At 48.6% G+C, this 14007-nt stretch overlaps 1 protein-coding gene across 7 annotated transcripts in view; it reads right to left on the bottom strand.

Annotated features, from left to right (window-relative positions):
- Nucleotides 1-3962: 3962 nt before the first annotated feature.
- The window catches only part of Psi (P-element somatic inhibitor), a 40374-nt gene continuing 30329 nt past the window's right edge, over nucleotides 3963-14007 (bottom strand). For 6 of the 7 annotated variants that reach the window (XM_089583004.1, XM_089583005.1, XM_089583006.1 and 3 more), the window contains 3 exons: nucleotides 13860-13969; nucleotides 5450-5736; nucleotides 3963-4693 (listed from right to left, as the gene is read on the bottom strand). In XM_089583004.1, the coding sequence (XP_089439130.1) occupies nucleotides 5467-5736; nucleotides 13860-13969 (380 nt within the window). In that variant the 3' untranslated portion in view covers nucleotides 3963-4693; nucleotides 5450-5466. The remainder of the gene's footprint in view (nucleotides 4694-5449; nucleotides 5737-13859; nucleotides 13970-14007) is intronic. The other variant, XM_089583008.1, reaches the window with a different exon arrangement.

Below are 14007 nucleotides of genomic sequence, written 5' to 3'. Positions count from 1 at the left end.
GCTGAGCATCATTCTTTTGTGTTGCCGCAGTGGGGAAAAAAATAACCTACTTTCCCAACTCCCATGCACTTGGTGCCTCCTAAGGATGGCTCCTAAAATGGCAGACATGACCAGCACTTTGCGCAACTTGATGCAATCATCACCAGAACAGTACTGCCATGAACACGACACTCTCAAAGGTGGTAAGTTCCTCCATTATCACTGCCCCTACCATAACACAATGGCCAATCTCAACACGCTACTAAGGCAGCTGTGTACTGTTCCTCCATTATCACTACCCCTATTATAATACAATGGCCAATCTCAACACGCTACTAAGGCAGCTGTGCACTGTTCCTCCAAACTGCGGGGATGTCATTACTGCAGTATAACGAACACTGCTACCGCAACACTCAAAGAAGTTAACGCATATTCCTCCACAGTGCTGCAACACCTCCTCCAAAACCTCGCAGTACTCATCATAGGATTGGGATAACCTTAAAGGGACACTAAAGGAAAATAATCAAGCTAGCCAAGACAGGAACAGTACCTTTTTTCTGCACAGAAAGCTGGTGCATTCAAAAGAAAATCGCAAACGAAAAGCTGGTGCATTCTGAAGAAAATCGCAAATGAAAGTCCAAGAAACTGTTCCACATTCAAACTGCCCATGGAAAATAAGCAGTTACAGAATTTCTACAACATATTTGCAACGGAGCCCTCCAAGCAATCAGAGGTGCAACTTCCATAGGGCAGAAAAATTTGGCTGGAAACCGGAACTAGCCCACTGGCCTCCTCAGCCCCAACCCCCAATGAAGATTCACTCCTCTGCACATCTTGGTAATGCATGCATACGGTAGAAGCACTCTGTGGGCGCAAGACACTATGTCAAGTTGACAGAAGCCGCAGGCTGCAGACAGAGCTGCCGATTGAACTCGCGTACTTATACACTGGCGACAAAGACGAGCATGTGGTCTTAGGTGCATTGTGCGCCACCTTGAACTACACACAAACCGTAAAGGGGCTGCTCAAACAAATGTGAGGAGCAGTCTCACTCATACAGCGGTGTGCTCTCGATTATCCCATTTGCTAACTACGCAATCACAGACAAGCTTGTGAATGAGTTGGCTGTGGTTATCGAGATTTCTACTTTTGTGGATTGCTTCCTGTGGGGTGCAAGTGGGAAAAGAATCTGGGTATGTTCAGTCTAACTGTAGTCTGCCAGGAATGAACACAATCTGAACTTCTATTTTTTTCAATATGCAAAAAGTTGAAAAACACGCACCACACTTAACACATTAAAGACGTGCAAGCATGCTGGTGTCCGCATTTCTGCATACTAAAAAACGAAAGCACTCACTTTGTAATAACACCTGCAGCATGCCCTAAGCAGCCGATTAGATGGCTCAAGTTAGAAAAAAAGCCACATAACTAGCTTCCTAGGACAAAAGAGAATGACACTGAAAGCTTGAAGTTCTAACTTGAAGATCTGAATGGTGGCAAGCAGCCCGAGCACACCGAATGCAGGGGGAAAAATGCGGCGCCCACTTTTAAGTATAGCCTTTCTTTCAGTTGTCTGCTTAGACTTCGAATTCTTGGCTATGCTCACTGCAATGTCTCCCTCGTATTTCAACGTTAACTGCCCAATGAGGAGAAACAGCATTCCAGGAGAAAGTGCCGTACACATCGCAACTGCAGCGATATAAAATCCACTAGTGGCAGCGTCACGCATACTTTACTTCTGTGCTTTCTGGCTTGCAACTACGTCGTGCTAGCCTATAACCCTAGCCCAATAAGTATTCCCCTTTAGTGTCCCTTTAAGTAAACCAGCGTTATTTTTTTCAACGCACCCTGTAATCATGCAGTGCGCAAATGTTCACATACAGCAATCACAAAATCCTTGCAATTGCTCAGAAGCCAACAAGAAAAGCTTGAAGAAATCCTGAATTACGGTATAACCTAACCAGTGCACGCCAAGTTGACTGAACAGTAGCAATAGTACAAGTTCAAATGTCACCGCACACGTCAACGCAAAAGCTACACAAATCCATTCTCCTCTGCTATTACTCCTGTTACTAGCAAGCACAGCTACAGCAATAAAACCACATTATTTAAAAGCAAGTTAAAAACAAAGGAATAGCTGCAATGGTATCCAGCGTTACAGCTCTTCACGCATGAGAGAAGTTTAGTACTCACAAAACAAGATTTAAGGGGGACGAGGGTCTTAAAACTAACTTTTTTATTTATAGCTAGAATCCCATAAAATTTTGCACACATTTTTTTTTTCTTCCGATTCGAAATATGTAATCATAATTGAGCTGGTGGTCTTAAATTTTAGTCTAGAATGTGGTTAGGTAATTCGCCGTCATTATGCTGGCAACTGCGCAGGAGGCGTGGGGGCCGTATTTGGAAGGAAGGCCTAATTTAAATTTATTTGGCAGTTTTCTGTGCAGAAAGTGGTCGGTGCAGAATTTCTTACGCAGCTTTAATGAACTTTCTCACTGCATTTTCTTGCTTTTATTTACATGAATTGATAGCCAGAGAGTTCCCCTAACCGGTGACATTCTTCGTTTTTTTCTAAAGGCATGCCTCATGATGTACTATTATGTACTATCATGATGCAAGATAATTGTAAATTGCTATTTATACGTGGCCTAAACAACAAAAGTAAGAATGTCATCGGGCATGGGAATTTGCTGGCTATCAGTTCATGTAATTAAAAGCAACAAAATGCAGTGAAACAGTTCATTAAAGCTGCATAAGAAATAGCCTAATTACACTCTAGAATTTAACAACTTTTGATATAAGACCACCAGCTCAATTATGACTACATTTTCCGAATCACAAGAGAAAAACACATCTGTGTGCAAAATTTCATGAGATTCGAGGTATAAATAAAAAGGAGTTTTAAGACCCTCGTCCCCCCCTTAACGCGGCATCAGTTTGGTCCTAGATATACATTTCGATCTGTTTTGGGACTGCCATCCACATCAGCAAGATAGAAGGCTAAAAATTCTCAGTGAAACTGAATGTCAAACGTTACGAGGCTAAAGGGGGTGGCCGCAAGACTGCAAGGTTCAAAATCACGGAGAAATTGCAAAAGAAAGAACAGAATTCAAATCAGCAAGAGAGTTCCCTTCAAGAAAGCATCAAGAAAAAGCCCTAGCCAGAATTCGATTGAACCCACGCAAAAATTGCAATAACCATCTCTAACCTTGGTACTTCAACCAATGCACTGCATTGCTGCGAGAAAAAACAAAGCACTGCATGTCATTCAGAACAGGGCCAGAAATGAGAGCCACCAAAGCACGGAAAGCATATAAATTGCACTAATACTTTTAGGATCTGCTGCACTGAATGATAAAAAACACTGCAATGTAAAAATCAATTGCATCAAAAGAGCATCAATCACGTTAGCAGCAATGGCACGCCAGTGAGGGGGAAAAAAATGATCTGGTCACAGATGGTACAGCAGTGGCCCAGGAAGGGGACGTATCACCTGATTGTGCTATTTTGCGAGGGTTCCTTGCGAAGGAGAAGAGTGAATGGCACCCCCTAGAACATAAAGACGGGAAAATGTGAATGCAAGCTGCATCAAAACGAGAAGAGCAAAGTGCTTGCCATGAAGAACGAGCATCCAATGGAGTTCATCAGGTCCCATTAACAACCCACCCCTTCCGCTAGAGAGAATAATAATCCTGCCGCCACACAAACCACGATCTATGCTAAGCATCGCCTTCACGTACCCCCGACAACCACTCACAAAGCCTTTTTCTCATGTCACAAAGCACGGTTAACTGGAAGCCTTCCGATTCTCAAAGCATAGCAGCAGCACCCCACATGGCACGCATAATCTTCATGGTAGACAAGCCTCAACTCCCACTTACTTTGACGGCCGACGCCCGATGTGTAAAACTTGGTTCCCACACCCCGTCAGCGGTACACACACACAAACACACGCCGTGTTGCAGCACAGAGAAAAAAAGCACTTCTCACACAAGTTTATTCCACAGAGTACAAAAATGGGGACAGGATCAAAAGGGGGGAGGGGGGGGGGGAAATAAGAAACCCCAATGGCCTTTGTAATAGCAGTGGCAGAGAAAAATGCATGATGGCGCAGAGAGACTATGAACTGTACAATAAAACTGAACAATGACCCAAAATAGGAATAGGAAAGGCAAAACATACTGTTGCCTTAGGGGACAGTTGCTTAGAGATTGGTGAACTTTGTGTAAAAGTAAATGAAATGCCTGATGTTGGTTTAGCAATGCAGATTCCCTGGCCACAGTCACACTCCGCCGCCCCTAGACGACGTGAAAGGAAAGGAAGCAACAATTATTTGCCCTGCCAAGAGCAGCATGTCGGAATGTGTCTGCTTCTGTGGTGCCCACTATGTGCCTGCCTGCTCTCTTGCGCCCACTGCAGTGTTTGTCTTCGACAGCAAGAGAAGTGAAATCAAATGAGGCCATTGGAGGTGTGCACTAAGGAGTTATGGTGAATAGCACGACAATCCAGCAGCAGAGCTCGACTGCGCCAATTTCTCAAATCCCATTTATATATTTCATTTTTGCTCCTTTTCTCCCGAGGGGCCTGCTCTCTGCACACTCCCCTGTGACCACTCCCCCAGCATCATCAAGATCATCAACGGGACCAAGGGCAAGTAGGCAAGAGGGTAGTAGTAGTAGTAGCTCAACTGCTAGGGCAGACAGCTCAAAATCTGCAAGAGACACGAGGGGGGAGAAAAAAAGACAACACAACACACAAGGTGGCCTGAGTGATTGCCCTTTGCACACAAGGCATTCAAGGAGAAAAAGAAGAGAAAAAAAATGGAGGGAAAAAAACAGCCTCACTTACCTTCACCCCAACATGCCACCCTCCACCCCGTTTCATCACACTACATTCAAGTGACCTCCCAAATGTACTCCCTTCCTCCAGCATGCACCAATAATTGAGCTGAACTACAGGCACTAAAAATCATGGCCAGCACCTCATAAATTGCCAAACACAGCACTCAGTCTCAGTAGCTCTCATGAAATGCCACAAAGTAAAAAAAAAAAACATGTTATCATCAAGGCCAAGAAAACATCTCCATACACAACTGATATCAATGGTACAAATTGTAAATGGTGAGATTTAACGTCCAAAATCAACACACTGGCTATCAGGCTCACCATGGTGGAGGGCTGCAGATTACACCACCTGGGGTTCTGCAAGAGCACTTTGCTTGCCATTCAAGCCGCCTAGCAAATGCATAGCTATCAATCCTACCACAATGGTTATTCACAATATTATATGCGATTCACGAACTACATACACTCTCCTTGAAGGCTAGCAAGTCGTGCAGCAACTGAATAGAATTGCGACCGATTACAGATGAGCCCTCCCTCCTGGAATGAGTCGGAAGTGGGCTGCACTACACAAGACACCCTGCAGAGCTGCAAACGCAAGGAGAGCACTGGAGGGGCCCACTCACCGTCGCCAGTGGGGCAGCTACTGGGGCGCTCCCCCGTAGCCGGGATAGCTGTACCCCGGGTACTGGGCAGTGGCAGCTGCAGCTCCGCCGGGAGGCGCCCCATAGGAGGGCTGTGCAGCAGGTGGTGCCCCTGCGGGGGGGCCCTGCTGCCCGGTATAGGGGTAGCCCTGGGCCGGAGGCGGAGCACCAGCGCCACCGGGCTGCCCTGGAGCAGCACCCGCACCCTGGCCTGGCTGCTGCTGCCCACCAGGACCAGCACTGCCCGGAGGGAAGGCGCCCTGCTGCCCCTGGAAACAACCACCCCCCCTCTCAGGCCCCTGCCCACATCCTGATCCAACACTCGAGAGAGGAAGAGGGTTTTAAATCAAGCATTTCATCACAGTCATTCAACGTTTTTTTTCTGGTCACAAAACTCCAGCTAAAGGTTCACATGGGGACAGTGCACACTGCCAGTGGTGCAGCTGTCAGAGTGGGGGCACAAAACTGCCATGCAAGCCCTGTTTGCAGCAGCTGTTTTCAGATCAACAAGCAGACCTCTTGATATTTGTGCTTTCTGGGGGTTGGTATTTGGGCTTAGAATAGATGCTACTCCACCTGTTAATACCTAAAATGAGACACTAAAACCCTGTAACGATTGATGGCAGCCACTAGTAAACCCTGCTAGAGGAGGTTTTCTGACCAACACCATCCTTACTTTTTCTCGCTGCTTGTTGAGAAACAGCGATTCCTGTACAGTCTTAGTTAATAATATACAGCCCATGGGGTTTCCTTCCAAGTAGTGTAGCGGGGCTCTTAAGCATACAGTCGAACCCGGATATATCGAATTCGAAGGGGATCGGAAAATAGTTCGATATAGCGAAAATTCGATATACAGATATATAGGCTAAAACTGCATTCCCGATCATAACAAATTGTGGCTTACCGTTTGGAACAGCCGCGAATCACATAGTATGGGCACGCAATGTGAAAGCGCTTTATTTCGCGGAAAAAAAATCACTAATTTTGGGTGGGCTGCTTTTTCCCCTGGGAAACGAAGTTCAAAACACTGGCCTCGATCTTCTCGAGACTGTCCTGGTGCGAGAGCACAGTGCCTTCCATTTCGCCGCAACAGCGCCGAATCAGGCTAACGCTGATGCCAGTTCAGTAGCTGCGCACGGACGAGTTTCTTTGACAACACAGTTGCCCTCGTCGTCGCTGGAGTCTGCGTCTTGAACGCCAGCTACCGCTTGAACTTCGCTGTCAGCGTTAAAGTCCTCAACAGTCACTTCAGACGAAACAGCGCCGAACGGCGCCGAGAAAATTGGACACGTCGCGAAACGCATCGTCCAAGCACTCATCGTCATCTAAATCTTCCAGACATTCATCTCCGGCCACTTCAAGGCCTGCCTTGCCAAAACAGTTGGCTACAGGCGCCTGCTTCACGTCGCGCGTTGAAACACAGGCACACAAAAAAAAACACGCGAGGCGCAGATGAAGCGATAAGAGCGAAGCCTATGCGAGCGGCAGCCAACGTGGCTGCGAAGGAACGACAAAGGGAAAAGAAAGAGCAGGGAGAAAGATCCGCACACTGGGCTTCGGTTTTTTTCTGAGCTCTCTCTTTTCCCCAGACCCACGATGTGCCCACGAGCGACCGTTTTCTCTCTCACTCTTTCCCCAAGAAGAACCGTCGCCGCGCGTCTCCATGCCGCGCTCTCTCTTCGCTGTGCTCCAATGCCCTTGAAGGAGCACACGCCGGCGGTACAGGAGGAGCGGGAAAGCTCGCGCCGGTGGGGCGCAAGAACGGGGAACAAAAAAAAAAAAGGCCCCGCGCCTGCTGACTGACTGCGGAAATGTTCTCCGCTGAGGCGGCTGAGGACCGGACAGGAATGCCTTTGGGGAAAGCGCACCTTCCAGGGGCGCGGCGTTCGATATATCCAATGTCCGGCGAAAATGGAATTCGATATACAACGCAAGTGTCCCATACTTTTACATAGTATTTTCAAGGGGGTAATCTGTGTGTTCGATATAGCCAATAATTCGAAATATGCAGGTTCGATATATCCGGGTTCGACTGTATGACAGCCTTAAGCTTCGGAGGACAGAGCACTCAAGTTCCTCCCGCCTTCGTGAGAGTAGGGTCCCCGAGTATGCAAGAGGAGCCGCACTGCAGGGCTCAGAAGCAGACCCCTAGGGCTGTATTCTTTTGACAAAGACTGTACACGGGTCGAGCCTACGCATTATTGTGCCATTAATTTTTACCATAGCTTGCCTGCAATGTCACCCAGGAAGATCTAGAGTAGCCGTCTGTAGCATCTTTATATATGCCTGGGTTGCAGCTGTCTCGGCAGAGTCCTCGCTTTTGTTGCAAGACCATTTACATATGCTTCGAGTAACTGTGGGGCAGCACCAGGCTAGAGTTTCAGCTTCTAGTGTTGCAGTAAACACATCAGTACTAATGATATCCATGGGGTAAAACACTTCTCGTAGACAAAACATACTTAAAGTCTAAGCTAAATCCAACACTTTCCTGCTGTGGTACTCCTCGCTTGTGCATTTCATGCTGCTTAGAGTCGCTCGGCAGATAGAACAGTGATGCCTTTTCCTGCGTACCTACGTAACCGGAGCGGCAACCCATCATGCAGCAAGTCGTCGGCATCGCAAGTTAGCGTGTCACATGCATTATGCTTGTTTGTGAATGAACGCATAAGAGAAAATAGCTGCTGCACAGATGCTCGCTCACATCATTGCCCCCACAGGACTCCTAGCGTCAACTCGAGGAAGGCACAGTCAACACATGAAGCCCTCCCATAGCATTAGAGAAGTTTCATGACCATAAAAGCATTGAAGGACTATGATTTATCAACAAAGTCACAGCCACGAAATGGTCAGAGAACACTGTTATCCACCGATTCCAAATGTGCCATTGAATTCCATGTAAAACAAGTGACTATGCATTTACACACCAAGTTATGCAAGTTTTTGTTGTGTTGTGTTGTTGTGTTGTGTCCTCACAGGAACATGCTAAAAGCATGCTGCTGGCTTTTGTAGGTATCAAGGAATGCAATTAGCGTGGAATTTTCACCCCGCTGACCCCGCCTATCATTAACTTCAGTTGAAGGTTTTGAATCTGCCACCGCAGAAAATACATGCTGCCTTGAGACTTTATGACTAACTTCAATAATAAAATTTCATGCTTAGGACCCCTCCACCCTTTACAAAGATATGGCCAATACTCTGTTGCCCCGTCATGAATCTGTCACCAGATAAGCTGGAGCAGGGATTAACACGGGGCGTTATTGTAGCCTTACCAGGATTGAATGCAGGGAAGAAAAACTGCATCCCTGATTCTGCCCAGTCTGGAAGGCATGGAGGTGAAGTACACACAAAAGCAACTGGAAACGAACCTCAATATTCTTCAATTCCTAACAGCTGAACACATCTGGTTCAGTCCATCACTTCTTCTGCATGAGCATTATACACTTTTGAATGGTGCAATACAGTCCCAATTTCTTCTGCTCCTCAATAACGATACAGTAGAAAATCGGTTAATGAAACAGAATTCCCGCTCAAATGGAATACCACCCTCAGTGTTGGCTGGTTTCACATTAAAGCTGTGTGAAAAAAAAATCTCCCATTTCCCCAGTATCGGGTAAACAGAACTAGGAACACGACTGACATTGCAACTACTGCAACTGCTCAATTCTAATGCACGCAGCTACTTTTACGGAGCACTGTTGACTGGTGAGAAAGGCACAAATGCACGTAGAATGCTCCACGCAGCTGTACCTTTCGTGGCGCTTCCAGTGAGCGCAAGGTGAAGGCACAAAACATGCCTGAATGCTTACCACACCCCTGATCACTTGTGCAATGCAGCAAAGCCTGCCGCCTCCCATCACAGCGATCACTGCTCCATGTCAGTTATATCAAGACTGGACTGTACATTCACAAAGTTAAGGGAGGACCCTGGTCTTGAAAAGAAATTTTTATTAATCTAGATATAGTAATGAAATTTTCAGGCCACATGTATTTTTGTGTGCTGATTTTAGATATGTCATTTAATTTTGAGTAAAACAGTTCCTTGAGCACTTATGCAATTTTTATGCAAGTCTTTTGGAGAGAGCATATAAGAAAATTTGCTGCAGGAAACTAGCTGAAATGCATGCCATTGGGCTCTCTGACACCAAGGAATGCAATAAGGGTAAAATTATCATCCTGGCTATCATAGAACTTGAGTTACAGGGCACTGAAGCTGCCACTTCACAAACAGGAATACACACCTTTCTTCTCATTTCTGAAGCGACAACTTCAAAACTCTATAACTCAAGTTCTATGATAGCCAGGATGATAATTTTACCCTTATTGCATTCCTTGGTGTCAAGAGAACCCAATGGCATGCATTTCAGCGAGTTTCCTGCAGCAAATTTTCTGCAAAACTTTTCCCAAAATACTTGCATAAAAATTGCACAAGTGCTCAAGGAATTGTATTACACGAAATTAAATGACAAATCCAGAATCAGCGCACAAAACTACATGTGGCCTGGAAATTTCATAACTGTGACTTGTGGGAATCCTGGCTTTCCGCCGTTGCCTTTGCGCGGCTGTGCCGGCTTCCTGCGTTGTTTCTCCTCTTTCCCTTGCTCCCGCCTCAGGCGGTGGAGAGGCGGCTATGTGACTAATCACTGTCATTTGGGCACAGCTCCGACCCGGCTCCCAAACGGCCTTTGCCATTGGCGCCTTTTGGCGGGAATTCGGGACCCGCTTTGGGGCGGCCGCGCACCACGCAACCGTCCGAGCGGGGCCCAGAGAGAGATCCCTCCGAGACAGCGTAAGGTGCGTACGCTACTGTTTGTCCCTGCCGGCCTTTGCCGCTCGGACCAGTGCACATACAGTTGAATCCCGCCACAACGAAATCGGCGGGGCGTACCAAAAAATTTCGCTGTCGCGGAATTTCGTTGTCGAGAAATTACAGACGAGTCGGCTGATCCCGGGCTGGCGTTGCATATGTCTCCTCGCCCAACGCCGCCTCTCCTCCTCCTCTTCTCGCCCAACGCCGCCTCTCCTCCTCCTCTTCTCCGTTCCTTCTTTCACCACCTCCTCTACTTGCCTCCTCCCCCACATCGTTTCGAGAGCCGTCGGGCCTCATCGCATCTGCACCGCGGCGTGCTACCACGGCGCTCTCGCGGGCTTGCTGCCGCCGGCCTGGCGTTGCATAAGTCAATGCTCACGCGCACTCCAACGAAACGTCTTGATACTGCTACTCGGGGTTCAACAGACCCCTGCGATGACAAAACGCCGGCTGTAAGCCGCCCTAGGCTAATATCGCAGTTGGCTGCGTCACCTTCTTGTGTTGAGCTGAAGTGCCCGACGCAAGTGCCTTGCCGATGTTTTCTTTGCTCTTCAGTATCGTTGATAACGAACTCGGCGCGATGCCAAAATCTGCGGCAATAATCGACTTTTTCTTCCCGCTTTCTGCTTCGGCGATAATACGTGCTTTTTCTTCTAGCGAAAGAAATTTCCGCTTCTTCACTGGCGGCGACATCCTAGGAATTCAGCAGAGCAGAGACGCGACGAGACCACGCTAAACGGTGCACACACAAAAGAAGAAATGGTGAAGCGGAGTGGGCTTCTTCCTGCACTCTCGCGTTTTCCTCTTTTTTTTTTTTTTCTCCGACAGGACACGAAGCTCCGCCCACCGGTCCACACAGACTGCCTGAAACGCGCTCGGTGCCTAGCAGACGACGTGGCCACGGAGGACGCGGCCGAAGACGCTAGCAGATGGCGTGCGCTGGTGCATTTTACACGCGCTTTCGAGGAGCCCCTCTTCGCTTGGAGGCCGCGAACGCTTACCAGCCAACACCGCTAGCAAGTGATCATGACGCACTTTCGTGCTTGACAGGAAACCGCGAGCACCATGACAGCGAGCTACATCAATCGAAGAAGCCCAGCAAAGAGCCAATGAGCGGGGCGTGACGTCGCTTCAAAAATCACGTGGCCATCTGGAGAAAAAAAAAAGCACACGAGGGTGTGCGCGAGGAGGATGTGCGATTGAGTGCGCGTACCCCCCCCCAACAGTCTGCGATGCAAAAAAATTAACGGCGGGAACGGGAAAGTCGCTCTTCAGCACTCAACTTCTGAAGAAAGACAAGACGGAGGGGCCACTCACCCGCGAAAATTCGCAAAAAAAATTCGTAGAAGCGAACACGTGCTCGCAAAGTACTTCGTTTTTGAGGAAATTTTAATACATTAAGTCCTATGGGGGTTTCACGGGGAATGCAAATTACTTCGTTGTGGCGAAAATTTCGTTGAAGCGGCGTTCGTTGTACCGGGATTCAACTTACAGTCAACGACCGAAAATTCGGACGCCTGATTTTTCGGACATGCTTGATTATTCGGACTTTTTCGCGGCACCGCGACATGGCCCATAGAGCCAATGTGTAAGAGCGCTTGAAATTTCGGACGCACCGCAACTGACCACTCGATTTTTCGGACCTCGTTCGCACTCGCCGCCAGTACCCAAGCCGCCATATAATGTGTACAGTGGAACCTCATTAATTCAGACTGCAGGAGATATCGAAAACTTGATCAAACAAAACGAAATTCAAGCTTAAAGGGAGCCTCTTGCGACGCTGAAATTCTGCGCGAGTCGGCACATTGCGCTCGCGTGTTTTCGAATTCGTACTGTCCTTGAATGTCTTCCGCCGCACGGAACTCATCTGTGCCGAGTCTTTAGTCCCGAACACGGAACACGAATACGATCGCGGAGGCTACGCGCACGCCGTGGCCTCTGCGATCGAAGCGCGCTTCGGGCGCGCCGCCGGATCTTATTGCGGCCGCGATCTGCTCCGGCGCTGCGCCGTTCGCGGAGGCCACGCGCGCGCACCGGAGCTTCTAAGTGCCGTCTATGGATGGCACCGTGATCATTATCAACATTTTTCTCGGTCGCGATTTTCCGCTGTTCACATCGGCATCAGTATCGCCAGCTCCAGCCTTTCGTGGCGTGTTAGCATGCGTGTTAGCGCGTTCGCCGTGATAGTGGCTTTCGCGTGCTGCCGCCGAGCTTCACGGTTTTAGCGCGTTGGCAAGCACCTTAAGCTACACGGCTGGGAGTTAGCTCTCGAACGCGGTCGGTAAGCGTGCGGCGGGCGGGAAATTCGACGTGGCCGAGAAGTGCGTCCGATGATGGTGCAACCAAAAGAGAAACACAAGCTGCAAAAAGCGCGCTTTCTGAGTCAAGCCGTGCGAGTTTCCTGAACTGGAAGAAGAGCTGCTCCTCTATGTGATGGAATTTCGGAACAACGGCTACGCATTGACAGCGGACATGCTGTGCGGCTTCTTTTGGCATGAGCGTGCACCAGAGCGCAGCACCAGCTCAGGAGTCTAAATACTTCGCGAGTGACGATTGAACGTAGAATAAATGTCGCTCATTCCCTGGTTGGTGTGTTTTTACTTAAAAAAAATTTTTTTTCGCATATCGCGTGTATGGGCCGCACCCCGAAAATTGGCCCTCGAATCTGGAAAAAGAAAAAAGTGCGGCCCTTATACGCGTTTAAACGGTATTTCGCGCGGCGAAATATAGTCATGAGGAGCTTTAGAATGTGTGCAATACAATTGGCCGCTTTCTCCGGCATAGTGGTAATAAGTTCGTGATTTTTTCGGTGAAATTTGATTTTCCGGACTGCCCGATTTTTCGGTCGTTTTCGCGGTCCCTAGAGAGTCCGAAAAATCGGTCGTCGACTGTACTCGAGCTCGCCCGCACGTGTCCTCTGACCTGCAGCGGCTCGAGCCTGTCCAGCGGGGTCCAGCGACCTCCGACAGGCGTACCTTGCGTTGATTGCCCACTCTCTCTCGCAACCGGCCCAACGGTCGACCCGAGAGGGAGATCACAGCACTGCCGCGGGGACATTCTCCTGCAGCGGCGTGCTAGCGGCGCGCATTGCTCGAGTCGCTTTGTGCTCGCAGCGGAGCCTTGCTCCTCGCGCGCCCCCGGGACGGGGTGATGATTGAGCGTGTGTGTACTGCTGAAGGACGACGTGAATAAACGTCTCCTTGGTGAACTTGGAGGCCTATTTCTTTGCGGCGAATCGCTCTCCTCCCAGCGGAGGTTGAGTGCACTGCATCGGTGTCCCAGTGTGTGTGGTGACGGCTGATCGGGGCCCTTGGCTCGCGCGAAGCTCGAACCCGCGGTGGTTGGTGGCCTAGGTCCACTTAGAAACCCACAGACTTCATTAATAAAATTTTTTTTTCAAAGACCAGGGTCCCCCCTTAACTTTTCAATATTTGCACACCCCGAGTAATTTATAAAATGCAACATCAGCGCACTGAAAATTTCGAGAGTGAGCTCATGAACTTCATCACTTTTCAAACAAGCATTCCAGTTTGAGCTCTCATCCTCCGATAGGTGTTGCAACATGAATGGAGAGAGCTCACTCACCTGCTGGCTCTGGTTTCCCCTTGTCTGTTGCTCAATCATTTCAGCTTCCCGGAACATCCCCAAGGAACGGTAGTATTCTATCCAAGCTTGGCTATAGTCTGGCTGCGCACCTACAACCCCGGAAGTACATGGTGGTCACAGCACGCAC

Source organism: Amblyomma mixtum, chromosome 3 (genome assembly GCF_055824585.1).
Source record: "Amblyomma mixtum isolate Tamu chromosome 3, ASM5582458v1, whole genome shotgun sequence".
Taxonomy (NCBI): Eukaryota; Metazoa; Arthropoda; class Arachnida; order Ixodida; family Ixodidae; genus Amblyomma; species Amblyomma mixtum.
This window is presented reverse-complemented; position numbering and strand designations above follow the sequence as displayed.